The 13,764-nt window shown below is 53.6% G+C and overlaps 1 protein-coding gene across 1 annotated transcript; it reads left to right on the forward strand.

Moving 5' to 3' along the window:
• The first annotated feature begins 3,113 nt into the window (after positions 1–3,113).
• Mapk13 (mitogen-activated protein kinase 13) lies at positions 3,114–12,653 on the forward strand. The gene is made up of 12 exons (XM_052164270.1): positions 3,114–3,320; positions 3,762–3,891; positions 5,324–5,382; positions 8,821–8,929; positions 9,064–9,093; positions 9,725–9,772; positions 9,894–10,008; positions 10,093–10,164; positions 11,083–11,162; positions 11,318–11,396; positions 12,001–12,177; positions 12,374–12,653. The coding sequence occupies exons 1-12, from the start codon at positions 3,202–3,204 to the stop codon at positions 12,454–12,456; spliced, it is 1,101 nt and encodes a 366-aa protein (XP_052020230.1). The 5' UTR covers positions 3,114–3,201; the 3' UTR covers positions 12,457–12,653.
• Positions 12,654–13,764: the final 1,111 nt, after the last annotated feature.

Here is a 13,764-nt window from a genome sequence, read left to right on the forward strand (position 1 = left end):
TCTCAGGGCTAACTCTTGCTAGCCTACGACCAGCTGTAGAATCTGGCTTCCAGAAGCGTAGCTCTGTAATCCAGGACTGCCACCCCAAAGGGTCTCAGACTTCTACTGCTAGCCCCTCCTTTGTCTCCCCATGGGGTCTTGGGACCAGTGAAAGATGGAGCAGGAAACAGGTGAACTCGGGAAGCCGCATCCTTAGCATGATTCCAGGTGGTTGGGAGACACCGTCGAACCACGTTCTAGGGCCCACCATGCCAGCTTCCTTACCCAGCTCTGCCCCTCTCCAGCCTTGTGACCTTCAGCTAATGACTTAAGCCTCTATGCCTGTTTGTCACCTCTCTGGTGAGGATGCTCAGCCTGACTCATCAGCCTTCTGCCCTGGAGTGAAATATGTAAAACACAGTAATGGCGGGCACGTGGCAGGCACATATGTTTATTAGATAATTCTTCACACCCAATGGGCTGACTCTGTCATTCTTTTTCTCTTTTGCTAAAAAAGATTCATTTCTTTATTATATGTAGGTACAGCATAACTGTCTTCAGACGCACGAGAAGAGGGCGTCAGATTCCATTACAGATGGTTGTGAGCCACCACATGGTTGCTGGGATTGAACTCAGGACCTCTAGCAGAGTGGTCGGTGCTCTTAACCACTGAGCCATCTCTCCAGCCCTGACTCTGTCATTCTTATACATGTTTTGATATGTTCTTTTTTTGTTGTTTTTGTTTTTTTGTTTTTTTGAGACAGGGTTTCTCTGTATAGCCCTGGCTGTCCTGGAACTCACTCTGTAGACCAGGCTGGCCTCGAACTCAGAAATCCTCCTGCCTCTGCCTCCCAAGTGCTGGGATTACAGGCGTGCGCCACCACCGCTCGGCCTGATATGTTCTTAAGATGATTAACACAGATGCCCTGCTCACAACATGTCTGTGGGGCTGAATCTCCCCAAGGATCGCAGACCATGTGGGAGAAGTCTGGGGCCTGCAGACAGCTTGAGGGCTCTCCCAGGTTGCACGAGGCTTTCCTGGAAGCCTCTGTCCTCCGACCAATGAAACAAGCTGACTCCCTTCCCTTTCACAGAGAAGCCAGGGAGCGTGGGGCACATCCCCAGGCCATGCATGGCCTCTTCTTCCAGAGCCCTCAAACTGAAATTCAGAATGAAGTCTCCCTGGGACCACACAAGACAATGCCATTAATGAAGCCTTAGAAATCTAAGATCTGCCGGGCAGTGGTGGCACACGCCTTTAACCCCAGCACTTGGGAGGCAGAGGCAGGCAGATTTCTGAATTTGAGATCTACTCAAACTGGTCTGGTCTACAGACTGAGTTCCAGAACAGCCAGGGCCACACAGAGAAACCCTGTCTTGAAAAACCAGAAGAGCCTGGCGGTGGTGGCGCACACCTGTAATCCCAGCACTCTGGGAGGCAGAGGCAGGCAGATTTCTGAGATCGAGGCCAGCCTGGTCTACAGTGAATTCCAGGACAGCCAGAGCTACACACAGAAACCCTGTCTCGGAAAAATCCAAATCCAAAAAAAAAAAAAAACCCAGAAGAAAAAAAAAAAAAGAAATAAACGATCTATATTTGGAATTGGAATTTACTCTGGAGGCAGAGACAGAGTTAAAAAGCAGTCCAGTGTACATAGAAAGTTCCAGGCCAGCTAAGGTACATAGTGAGACACTGTCTTAAAAACCATCACCACTGAGTTAGAGAGATGGCTCAGCAGTTAAGAGCACTGACTGTTCTTCCAGAGGTCCTGAGTTCAATCCCAGCAACCACATGGTGGCTCACAGCCATCTGTAATGGAACCTGATGCCCTCTTCTGGTGTGTCTGACGGCTACAGTGTGCTTATATATATAAAATAAATTCATCTTAAAAAGCTAAAAAACAAAACAAAACCATCACCACCAATGTCAAACAAACTCCCACAGACATTTAAATCTTTGTGAACTCTGGGGACTGTAGAATTGGTGGCTGTTGACTCTGGCTGTGTAAGACAACAAACCTCTCATGAGAAGAACAATTGGATGCTGGAGTTTGTTCAGAAAATGGGGAAAGAGGTATAGAGTCTGAGCCATGGTAAGTTGCTGAGCCTTAGGAGTCCTACTTTTTTTTTCTTTCTTTCTAAAAAAAAGATAGAAAGAAAGAAAAGAAGCCCGGGGTCACGGGAACTCTTTTAGAACCCCATGGATTGTAGGGTCTCCTGTTGTTGTTTTGGGATTTCCGGAGAGCATTTTGGAAGGACGGATGTTGAAACGGGGTTTCTCTGTGTAGCCCTTGCTGTCCTGGAACTCACTCTGTAGATCAGGCTGGTCCCGAACTCAGAGATCCGCCTGCCTCTGCCTCCCTAGTGCTGGGATTAAAAGTGCGCACCACCAAGCCTGTTTTTGTTTGTTTAGTTTAACTTCATACATGATGACATAGGTGCTGGAAGCCCAACTCAGGTCATCTTCAAGAGCAGAGCAGGCTCTTACCTGCTGAACAACCTCTCTCCATCTTTCTGAAGGGTCTTACTTTGTAACCTATGCTGGTCTCCAGCGGACTGTGTAGTCAAGGATGACATTATTTCTCTATCCTTCCTTCTTTCTTTCCTTTCTCCCTCCCTTCCTCTCCTCTTCCCCCCTCCCTCCCTCTCCACTCATTCTCTGTATTCTCTCCTTACCCTCCTTCCTCAGGGTCTCGCCTAGTCTGGCATTGAACTATGTTCTGAACTGGACTCGAAATAGTAGCAGTTCTCCTGCCTCTGCCTCTACCTCCCGTGCTGATTGAGTACAGACCCAAGCCACCATGCCTTACATGTGAAGGGTATAGTTTTCAAACTAGCAACAGGCACTGCCCCCACCCCCAAACCCCATCCCCATCTCTTCCACCAGGACTTGGAGGGATCCAGGCAGCCTCGCAGGCACCCCCTTCCCCTAGGGAATCCCTCATACACACCTACACCTGCAGCAGGTGGCTGGCGGGGCCTGGGGCGTCCGGTGGTGATGGGCGGGTCCCGAGCGCGGGTGAGCAGTGGGCGGAGTCAGAAGCGCGGGGAGCAGTGGGCGGGCCGGGCCTGGGCTGCACCTGGGCGAGGCGGCAGGTGCGCCGCCCCATGGGGGGGAGGAGCGGGCGCGGGGCGGGAGGGGACCGCGGCGGGACACCCGGGCCGGTAGCCCGCGGGCAGCCACCGCAACCTCTTCGCAGGGCCGCCACCACGGGGTCCGAGATGAGCCTCACTCGGAAAAGGGGCTTCTACAAGCAGGACATCAACAAGACTGCCTGGGAGCTGCCCAAGACCTACCTGGCGCCCGCGCACCTCGGCAGCGGAGCTTATGGCGCGGTGTGGTGAGATCCGGGGACCCCAGGAGGCAGAGGAGCCACGGGCCACCCCTCGGCAGCCTCCCCGGGTGAGCCCGGTGGCAGTGGGGCCCCTGTGGGTTGAGCCGCTGGCGAATCTGGTTCTCCAAGGCTGTAACTTTTTAAAAGGGATCTTGGAGTTCGTGGGACAGATCCCTGCGGTGGCAGATGAGGCCCCAAGAAGGGAACTTGCCAAATCGCAGAGCAGGGTCTCCCGGCCTGCTCTGCATCCTGTCAGCAGGAACTGTTTTTGTCCCTGCTCCGCTGCCCCTTCCTCGGCGACGCCCCACTATACACATACACTCTCCCTGTTGGTCTCCGGCCAGCCAGGGGAGCGCAGAGTGGGGCTGGCCTAGCACGGGGCGGGAGGCATCCCGCGTTTAGGCTCTTGGCGCTGCCCCTCCCCCTCACCTGCCTGTGACCCCGCAGCTCGGCCATCGACAAGCGGACAGGGGAGAAGGTGGCCATCAAGAAACTGAGCCGGCCCTTCCAGTCGGAGATCTTTGCCAAGCGTGCTTACCGCGAGCTCCTGCTGCTGAAGCACATGCACCACGAGAACGTAGGCTGCCTCGGGGCCGGGGCCGTGGGTGTGCTGGGGGGGTGGTGGTCAGAGGGCAGGGATTGGGGCCCAGCAGGGGCCTGCCCAGGGTCCTGCGTGCAGGGCTGGGAGGAATACCTCCCGGGCTCCACCCTGGTTTCCCAGCTAAGGAGAATCCAATGAGAAGGTGCCAGGGCCTGCCCAGCCCGCTTCCCAGAAAACACGACCGTTCCTTGATTGTGAGGAGGAAGTAAGCACCGGGGAGCTTCTCGATTGGTTCTGTGAGAGTCCTGCTGAGCCTGGGCACTTGAGCTAAAGCTGTCTCTGATCTCTGGCACTCTAAGACTGACAACAAGTACTTACTGAGTATTTAATGCTTGCTGGGGGCTGGCTAGCTTCTAAAACCCTCTCCATAACACACGACATCCACGGTATGAATGAAGAAACTAAGGCACAGAAAGGTTTCCCGGGTTATGCAGCGGCAGAGCTGAGGTTGGAAGTAGAGGGAGGCAGAGCCTGGTGCCTGCCCATTGGACCATCCTGTCTGATGGAAACAGTGTGACTCGGCTCCGGATCAGGCAGAAGGGCTGAGGTCCATTTCAAATAGAGCCTTGTACCTTGTGAACCCTGAATCCTTTCAGACAACCTCTCCTCAGTGGCCTCCAGCTATGAGGTAGAGGGCGCTTGCCTCTGGCTCCGAAGGCGGCTGGGAAGGACAGAGTGACAGATGTGGCTGGGGACGCAGGGTCCAAGGCTCTGGAGTCTCAAAGGCTCTCCTCCTCCTCCTCCTCTTCCTCCTTCTTTTTCTTCTTCTTCTGATTTATTTATTTATTTTATGTATATGAGGTCACTGTAGCTGTACAGATGGTTGTGAGCCTTCATGTGGTTGCTAGGAATTGAATTTCCCACCTCTGCTCGCTCCAGGCAACCCTGCTCCCTCCACTTAACCTTGCTCACTCGGTCCCTGCTGCTCCTGTCCAAAGATTTATTTATTATTATATGTGAGTACACTGTAGCTGTCTTCAGACACCAGAAGAAGGCGTCAGATCTCATTATAGATGGTTGTGAGCCACCATGTGGTTGCTGGGATTTGAACTTGGGACCTCAGGAAGAGCAGTCAGTGCTCTAACCGCTCTCTCCAGCTCCTCTCAAAGGCTTTTCATCCTCCTCTCCTCTCCCCGCCCCCGGACCCTCACAATATGTTAGTTGCAAGTGGGACTGTCCACCCTGAACCCCAAATTTGGGAGCAAGCTTACCTCTTCTCAGCCTGATCCCCCTCGTTGTTGCAAATCTCCTTTTCTGCCTGGGTCCCCAAACTGTTTCCATGCCAGCCGGGGCCCCCTTCTGCAGCAAAGGGTGACCTGACCTGGATGGTGGCCCTGGGTGGCTGAGGCCCTCAGGATAGGGACGAATGGTGCTGACAGTCCAACCTCACTGGTGACCCTTTCTCCAGGTCATTGGTCTTCTGGACGTCTTCACCCCCGCGTCTTCCCTTCGGACCTTCCATGACTTGTGAGTCGGGATGCACTGGGATTGGCGTACTGGCAGATCTTAATGGCGGCTTGGGAATACTTTGGGGCTGGGTAGCGTCTGGGCAGAAAGGGGGTCCCCCCGAACAGTTCTTGTGCCTGTTTGCTGTTACATTGAGATCCTCCCTGGAGAGGTACCGCAGCTGTGGGTGGAAGGGCTCTGGGTACCTGCTCCACCCCCCACCCAGAGCTGTCTACACAGCTCCTACCCTTGTTACCAGACCCTGGCTGGCCCTCACAGGGTCTGTACTAACTCCCCTCACCAATTCCTGGTGGCCAGGTGTGACTTTGGATCTCATGATACCTAGAGGGTGTTTTCCCCCAGAAGGAAGTAAGGATCAGGTAGCCCCGGACAATCTAGCTGATGGAATTTGGCTATCACAAACAAGCAGAACATTTAGGTGTGAAGCGTCAGGTTTTGCTGGCACGTGCCTGGGCAAAGATGGCTGTTTGGATGCTCCTGAGAATTCCAGGTGTGGGTGGCAGCGACTTCCACAAGGCTTTGTATCCTATGTCAACGTCACAGAGGCTGCAGGAGTGTTTTGGTGTCCTGTGTGTTTTAAATTGGAACTCTCAGGTAGCCCAGGCTACCCTTGTAGCCAAAAATTGCCCTTGAACTTCTGATTCTCCTGCCTCCAATTCCTGAGAGCTCGGATTCCAGGCATTGGTGCTGGGAATTGAACTCTGGGTTTTGTGCATGCTCGGCAAGAGCTCTACCAGCCTCGCCACATCACCAGCCCACTGAGAGGGGAAGTCTTAAGCAGGGTGTTGATACTCTCTGTCAGATTTGGAAGACATGGCCAGCAGCTCTAAGAAAGGAGCAGGAGATGCTGGGGAGAAACAACAACGTTGAGGACCCCGACTTTACATTACAGTGTGGGATCCCCAGGGCAGACCTGAGACCCTGTCAAGCCAAGCTGGCAGGAGATATGTCACCTGTTTGGACATTGAGGCTGAGGGAGGTTGGTCCAGGTGACTAGGAGTCCCAATCCTGCCTGGAATCCGAGGAGGAAGAAGAGACCTCAAGGAGAAGATCACGAACTTGGCCTTGGTCCTTGACTCATCCAGAGCCTGTGAAATCACAGGAGGAAGGAGCATGCATGCTTACCAGGCTAGCCTCGTCTCCACGGGTGATAGCTGCACCCCGGGGATCGGACACGCTTAGACAGGATACAAGGTTGTCGATCCAGAGTCCGAGTTTGCTAGAAGGCGGGAAAGGTGAGCAGGTGAAACGCAGAGAAAGGAGGTCTGGCGGGCTACTGTGAGGGACTCACACTCAGCAGGACTCACAGGAAGAGTCACTGTGCTTGAGGGGGAGGACTGACCTTGATCCCTACAGTTTAGGACAGATGCAAGTACCATGACTAGGTTGCGAGAGGCAGTCAGTGAATTGAACTTGGGTTCTCTGGGGAGAATGCAGGTGCTCTTAAAAGCTGACTGATCCCTCCAGCAATAGCTTTCAGAAGCGGAGTACACGGCTAGGTGGTGAAAACATGTAATGCCAGCGCTCCAGGGGCAGGTGGAGCTCTGCGGGTTCAGGGCCAGCCGTGTGACATATTGAGTTCCAGGCCAGGCAGGGCTACATAAGGAGGCCCTGCTTCTTTCTTTTCTTTTCTTTCTTTTCTTTCTTTCTTTCTTTCTTTCTTTCTTTCTTTCTTTCTTTCTTTCTTTCTTTCTTTCTCTTTCTTTCTTTTTTATTTTATGTATATGAGCACACTGTAGCTGTACAGATGGTTGTGAGCCACCATGTGGTTTCTGGGAATTGAACTCAGGACCTTTGGAAGAACAGTCAGTGCTCTTAACCGCTGAGCCATCTCTCCAGCCTGAGTCCCTGTTTCAAAATAAAAAAAAAAAATGTGTGCCTGTGCACATGCAAGTGTGCATGTGTGTATGTGTGTGCATGTGCACGCGCACGCGTGTGTGTATGTGTGTGCATCGAGTGTGTGTGTAACACACCTTTTGTAATCTCGTACTTTTTGTCTTTCGCTATGCTCTTACCACTTTGAGTCACATTTCCGGTTGCTGACCCTGACGTGTTTCATTTGAGCACCTAATAGCTTGGGTCCCTTCTCCACCCTCCGAAGATTATTTCCTGTTTCCTTCCTGGCAGGGCATCTATTTTATACACTGCGGAGCCAGCTGTAGTGGGCGTGGCCTCTGCAGGAGAAACTTTGGATAGAGATAGGAATGCTGGCAGACGCCGCGGCTCACAGCCCGTCTGCTCTGAAGGGAGGACAGAGCCAGGGTCCCTCTGTATGAGCTCGGGCTTGGGTGATGCCAGCGCTAATGTTATTGTTCACCCCGAGCTCTGCCAACCAGGTGGCTGTAGCAGGCGTGCCAGGAGCCCAGGCTGGGCACTGCTGATTCTTCACGTAGCCTCTTTGTTTTGTGTGTGTTGCGTTCATATGTATGGGGCTGCATATGTGTATGCAGGTATGTGTGTGTTGTATGTGGGTACTGAGGCTTGAACTCCTGTCCTCCTCTTGTCCTATTTACACATGTATGCGTATATGTGCATTTATCTGGAGGTCAGAGGTCAACCTCTGATGTTGTTCCTTACATTCTATCAACCTTGTTTGCTTTTTTATGATTGTAGTTTTCTGTGTGTGTGTGTGTGTATGTGTGCATGTGCGTAAGTGCCCCGGCATGAGTTTTGTGCACCCCGTGCATGCAGTGCCCACAGTGGCCTGAAGAGGGCGCCAGATCCTCTAGAACCGGAGTTGCCGGTGAGCCTCAGGATTTGGATGCTTGGAACTGAACCGGAGTCCTCTGAAAGATAAAGTCATGTCTCAATCCCCTTCCATTTTTTGAGGCAGAGTCTCTCACTGGCTTACCAATTAAGCTAGGCTTGCTGGCTAAGGAGCCCCAGGGATCCTCCTGCTTCCAACTTCCCAACACTGCAACTATAACTGAACTCCACTACACCCAGCTTTTATTTGTGGGTGCTGAGGTTTAAACTTCGAACCTCAGCTGGGCGGTGGTAGCGCATGCCTGTAATCCCAGCACTCTGGGAGGCAGAGGCAGGCGGATTTCTGAGTTCGAGGCCAGCCTGGTCTACAGAATGAGTTCCAGGACAGCCAGGGGTACACGGAGAAACCCTGTCTTGAAAAAACAAAAAAATAAAATAAAAAATAAAAAACTCTGGACCTCATGCATGCAAACGTTGTGTCTGCTGAACCATCTCTCCAGCCCCGTGACTTGCCATGTAAGCCAGGCTGGATCTTACCATGTGGCAATCCTGCCTTAGCTGTTGGGATCATGGGCATAAACTATCACACCTGAGTCTTCTTACGCCTTCTTGCCTGGAGTTGTCTCCAAGGTTCCTGTTGTGCCAGAACCCCACCCCACCCCTGACCTCTCTGGCCACACCTGGGCCTGTGGGAGGAGAGGAACTGTGGTAACAAACCCTCCTGCCTTCCAGCTACCTGGTGATGCCCTTCATGCAGACAGACCTGCAGAAGATCATGGGGATGGAATTCAGCGAGGACAAGGTCCAGTACTTGGTGTACCAGATGCTCAAAGGTCTAAAGGTGGGTGGGGCCTACATGGTCGCCGAAGACCACTTCGGTGTTGAGAACCAGCCCGCTGCAATGGGGCAGAGGAAGGTTCTCGATGCTGGTGTGGAAGCTGGTGCCTCCGGTTCACCACTCTCTCTCCCTTTCAGTACATCCACTCAGCGGGCGTCGTCCACAGGGTGAGTGCTTTCTCCGCCATGGTTCCGGGGAAATGTGTGTTGGGGTAGGAACTGGGTGCTCTGGTGACCGAAGGATCGGGCGCAGTAGCGGGAGAGTGGCAGTGGAAATGGGCTGTGGGTGTTTCAGCTGATGTGGTAGATTGGCTGTGCTGAGAGGTTGGGGAGACACTTGTGCCTGTAGGTGTGTGTGTGTGTGTGTGTGTGTGTGTGTATGTGTGCACTTGCTGCCCCCTGAGCCCCTAGCTGGCACTTCAGGCTTTAAGGACAGGAACAGGGTGGAAAAGGATGTAGTGCCATTTTACAGATGAGGAAACTGAGGTTGGAAAGAGAAGTGAGCTGACCCAGTCGCTGTTGCAGTGTAGTGAAGGATGTGTGTGCACACACACACACACACACGTGTTCATATGTATGCACTTGCGTGTGTATGTGCGTGTGTGTGTGTGCATGTATGTGTGTTTATGTGTATGCATTCGTGCGTGTATAGTGTGTGTATGTGTGTGCACACATGTGTTTATGTGTATGCACTTGTGTGTGTGTGTGTGTGCACACGCATATGTGTGTGACATATCTGAGACTACCTGCTGCCTCTGTTTCAGTCTGATGTTCCCTCTCTGTCTCCCCCCCAACCCAGGACCTGAAGCCAGGCAACCTGGCCGTGAATGAAGACTGCGAACTGAAGGTGGGTCACGGCAAGTCCACCAAGGATGGGGAGGTGGATGGAATTGTGGGGGACATAGGGTCTGTCCCTCAGAACCCCTTTCCTCAGACAGCTTGTTATCCCTGTGTCCCTTGAGCCATAGATCCTGGACTTTGGGCTGGCCCGCCACACAGACACTGAGATGACTGGCTATGTGGTGACCCGCTGGTACCGGGCCCCTGAGGTGATCCTCAGCTGGATGCATTACAACCAGACAGGTCAGTGCTCAGCTGCGCTGGCGGCCCTGGTACCTACACTGGAGGTCATCAGATGGTCCAGACAACCCTCCTCTTTCCTTACAGTGGATATCTGGTCCGTTGGCTGCATCATGGCAGAAATGCTGACTGGAAAGACACTTTTCAAGGGCAAGGACTGTATCCTTTGCTAGAGCAGATGTCTATCTGGAGGCCCCTTCCCTCAGCAACAATATGGCAGCCAAACTGGCCCCCTGAAGAATGATTTATTTATGTAGTTTTATTTTTTGCTATATAGTTCAATCTCGTCTCTGACTCCAGAGTGCTAGGATTACAGGTGTGCACCACCACACCTGACTTGGTTTTCATTTTGAAACGGGGTCTCCTGTGTCCCTGTGAGCAGGTCAAGATCATTGTGTAGCCAAGGATGACCTTAAACTGCTACCTCTCTTCCTGCCACCTCCCAAGTGCGGGGCCACAAACGTGTGTCACTGTGCCGGGGATGGAACCCAGAGTTTCACGCTTACAAGACAAGCACTCTGTCCTCGGAGGCCTAGCCCCTAGAATGGTTTTAAAGATTTATTTTTATTTATGTGTATGTCTGAGTGTATGGTGTGCATGCAAGTTCTCTGAGAGGCCAGAAGGGCACCTGATTCCCTGGAGCTGGAGTCACAGGTTTTTAAAAGTCACCAGGCATGGGTGCTGGGAACTGAACTTGGGTCCTCTGGAAAAGCATCAAGCACTCTCCAGCCCCCTAGAACGGTTTGAAATCAAAAGATTAAAATGAGTCCTTCTTGCCCCTATCTCTGCTAGGAAAACTAACATAAACAGTTGGGGCAGGAGCAACCCACTCTGCTCAGAGGGAAGGGGGAGGGGAATTTGGCGGGGTGGGTCTGGGCAGCCTGGGTAGCCTCCTCCTGACCTGGGCTGGCTGTCTGGAAGTTCTCCAGAGACCTGCTCCAGCTGCGCTGAGCCTGCGGAGGTTAGGTGGGGCCGGAGCCAGGAGCATCTGCTTGGCTGGTTAGAACAAGGCTGGAGACGGCGTGGGTGGGCTCGGACCCCGCAGAGAGCAAGGCTGTGCCTTAACTGGCGGCCAAGACCTGGACCAGCTGACCCAGATCCTGAAAGTGACCGGGGTGCCAGGTGCCGAGTTCGTGCAGAAGCTGAAAGACAAGGCGGTGAGTGGCTCTGGCCGGCACCTTCCTATGGGATCCCTCTGCCCCGGCAGACCCTCTTTTCCTCATCTTATCTTGGACTTCTGACGGGGCCTTCCGCCATACTTTGTCCCCTCAGGCCAGAGCCTGAAGAAACCCCATGCTTTTCTGTCTTCCAGGCCAAATCCTACATTCAGGCCCTGCCCCAGAGTCCCAAGAAGGATTTCACACAGCTCTTCCCACGCGCAAGCCCACAAGGTGAGTCGTGGCTGTTATCCCACAGTGCTTGCGGCCCATCCCAGCAGCCATCTGGCCCCCCACCCCCCGCTAGGTGTGAGGCTCACTGGGTGCGGGGTTCACTGGGTACGGGGCTCACCGGGTGCAGGGCTCACCAGGTACGGGGCTCACCAGGTACGAGGTTCCCTGGGTGTGGGGTTCACCAGGTACGAGGCTCACCGGGTGCAATGCTCACCCGGTATGATGTTCACCAGGTGTGAGGTTCACTGGGTGTGGGGCTCACCGGGTGCGAGGCTCACCAGGTGCGAGGTTCACTGGGTGCCGGGCTCACCAGATACGAGCCTCACCCGGTACGATGCTCACCCGGTGTGATGCTCACTGGGAGCGATGCTCACCGAGTGCGAGGTTCACTGGGTGTGGGGGCTCGCCAGGTGCGATGCTCACTGGGAGCGATGCTCACCGGGTGCGAGGTTCACTGGGTGTGGGGGCTCGCCAGGTGCGATGCTCACTGGGAGCGATGCTCACTGAGTGTGGGGCTCACCAGGTGCGAGGTTCACTGGGTGTGGGGCTCACCGGGCGCGGGGCTCACTGGGCGCAGGGCTCACCGGGTGATCTGTCCCCGCAGCTGCAGACCTGCTAGACAAGATGCTGGAGTTGGATGTGGACAAGCGTCTGACCGCTGCTCAGGCGCTAGCTCACCCCTTCTTTGAACCCTTCCGGGATCCTGAGGAGGAGACAGAGGCACAGCAGCCGTTCGATGACGCCTTAGAACATGAGAAACTCAGCGTGGACGAATGGAAACGTAAGAGATGTTCCCATCTTCCCTCTGCCTGCCCACCCTCCAGGCCTGAGGGGACACGCCTGCCACACGCCTGCCACCCCCCCCCCCCCACGTCGATGTCCATCTCCTGTAGGGTTTCTCCTTGAGCTGGTTTTTACTTTACTGTCCGAGGGTGGGTTTTCCCAAGCCCATCCTAAAGTGCACTCACTTTCCACAGAACACATCTACAAAGAGATCTCGAACTTCAGCCCCATAGCCCGGAAGGACTCTCGGCGACGAAGCGGCATGAAGCTGCAGTGACTGTCTGGTCTGACCTGCAGCTGAGCCCGCGAGACTGTGACGGGGCCAAACTCTGCCTTGGGACCAATACTTTTCTGTCAGCACTTATGTCTCAGGGTTTATAAGAATGCAGTCTCCTGAGCGGAGAGAAGGGTCTTCTGATGGCCTAGGGGGTATTTGGGGGTGTGGGGGCTGTGATCACAGTAAACTATATTAAAACAAAAATGTGGGTGATCGCCTGGCTGCGGGGTCCATTCCTTCCTGGAGGGTTGGGACTAAGGATATGTCACGCAAGCTGAGGGTCAGGTAGGGATGGCTGGGGTCTGCTTCTGGAGTGGGTGTAGCACAGACACCAAGATGGAGGCTAAGAGCACAGAGATGTCTTCTTTCACCTTTCTGGAAGTCAGAATGTATGTGTGTGTGTGTGTGTGTGTGTGTGTGTGTATATATATATATATATATATATATATATATATATATATATATATATATATATATATATTCACATGTAGCCCAGGCTAACCTCCATGTAGCCCAGGTTGGCCTTGAGCCTTCCTCCTCTCCTTTTTTGAGACAGCATCTCGCTTTGGAACCCTGGAGCCCCAGCTGACCTGGAACTCAAGAGATTTACGTGCCTTTGTCTCCGGGGTGGCAGGATTAAAGGCATGCACCACCACACCCAGCTGAATTCCTCCTTTCTGTTCTTTTTGAGACAGCATCTCTCTAACTCAGGCTAACCTTGAACACACAGCATTCTCCCTACCTCAGCTTTCCAAGTGCTTGGAGATGCACCTATCCATGGCATTCTTGGTTTGTGCCAGCCTGCCTACTACCACACACAGCCTTGCCAGGGTGGCATTGCTTCTTGTGTACCTAATTCTTCTCTCAGCTTTTTCTCACGATGCCAGGCATGGGCCACACCTCCAATCTGAGCACTCTGGAAGCTGAGGATCTCACATCGCAGGTCAGGGCAGCCTGCATCGCACAGAGAGAAAGACCGGGCCTCAAAACGGACCTAAACCACAGAGTGCTCGCATTTGGAGTTAGGGCCCGGCCAGCACCATGCAGTCTTACTTATGATCTGCAGAAGCTTTCCAGATAAAGTCACATTCTGACTCTGACATTCCAGCGAGTGTGAACTGTGGGCAGGGCGGTGGGGACAATAGCTTGCTATGGATGCTGGAAAGAATGTCCCTCCTGGCCCCTTGCTCCCCCTGCCCTGTTATGGAGACAAGTGTGTTAGGCCACAGCCCTGGGCTACAGGTGGTAGGCTGTGGCCGAGGCTGGCAGGGTATTCTGGACGCCTGTTAAGAAGTGGAGACACGACAA

The sequence above is a fragment of the Apodemus sylvaticus genome, chromosome 19 (assembly GCF_947179515.1).
Source record: "Apodemus sylvaticus chromosome 19, mApoSyl1.1, whole genome shotgun sequence".
NCBI classification, from domain to species: Eukaryota; Metazoa; Chordata; class Mammalia; order Rodentia; family Muridae; genus Apodemus; species Apodemus sylvaticus.

Bases quoted from the DNA above. Each gene is read 5' to 3' on its own strand.
- Mapk13 (XM_052164270.1), top strand. From the start codon at position 3,202: ATGAGCCTCACTCGGAAAAGGGGCTTCTACAAGCAGGACATCAACAAG. The intron at 9,094-9,724 runs GTGAGTGCTTTC...CCCCCAACCCAG, and splicing joins CAGCGGGCGTCGTCCACAGG to GACCTGAAGCCAGGCAACCT. The intron at 10,165-11,082 runs GTATCCTTTGCT...CTGGCGGCCAAG, and splicing joins ACTTTTCAAGGGCAAGGACT to ACCTGGACCAGCTGACCCAG.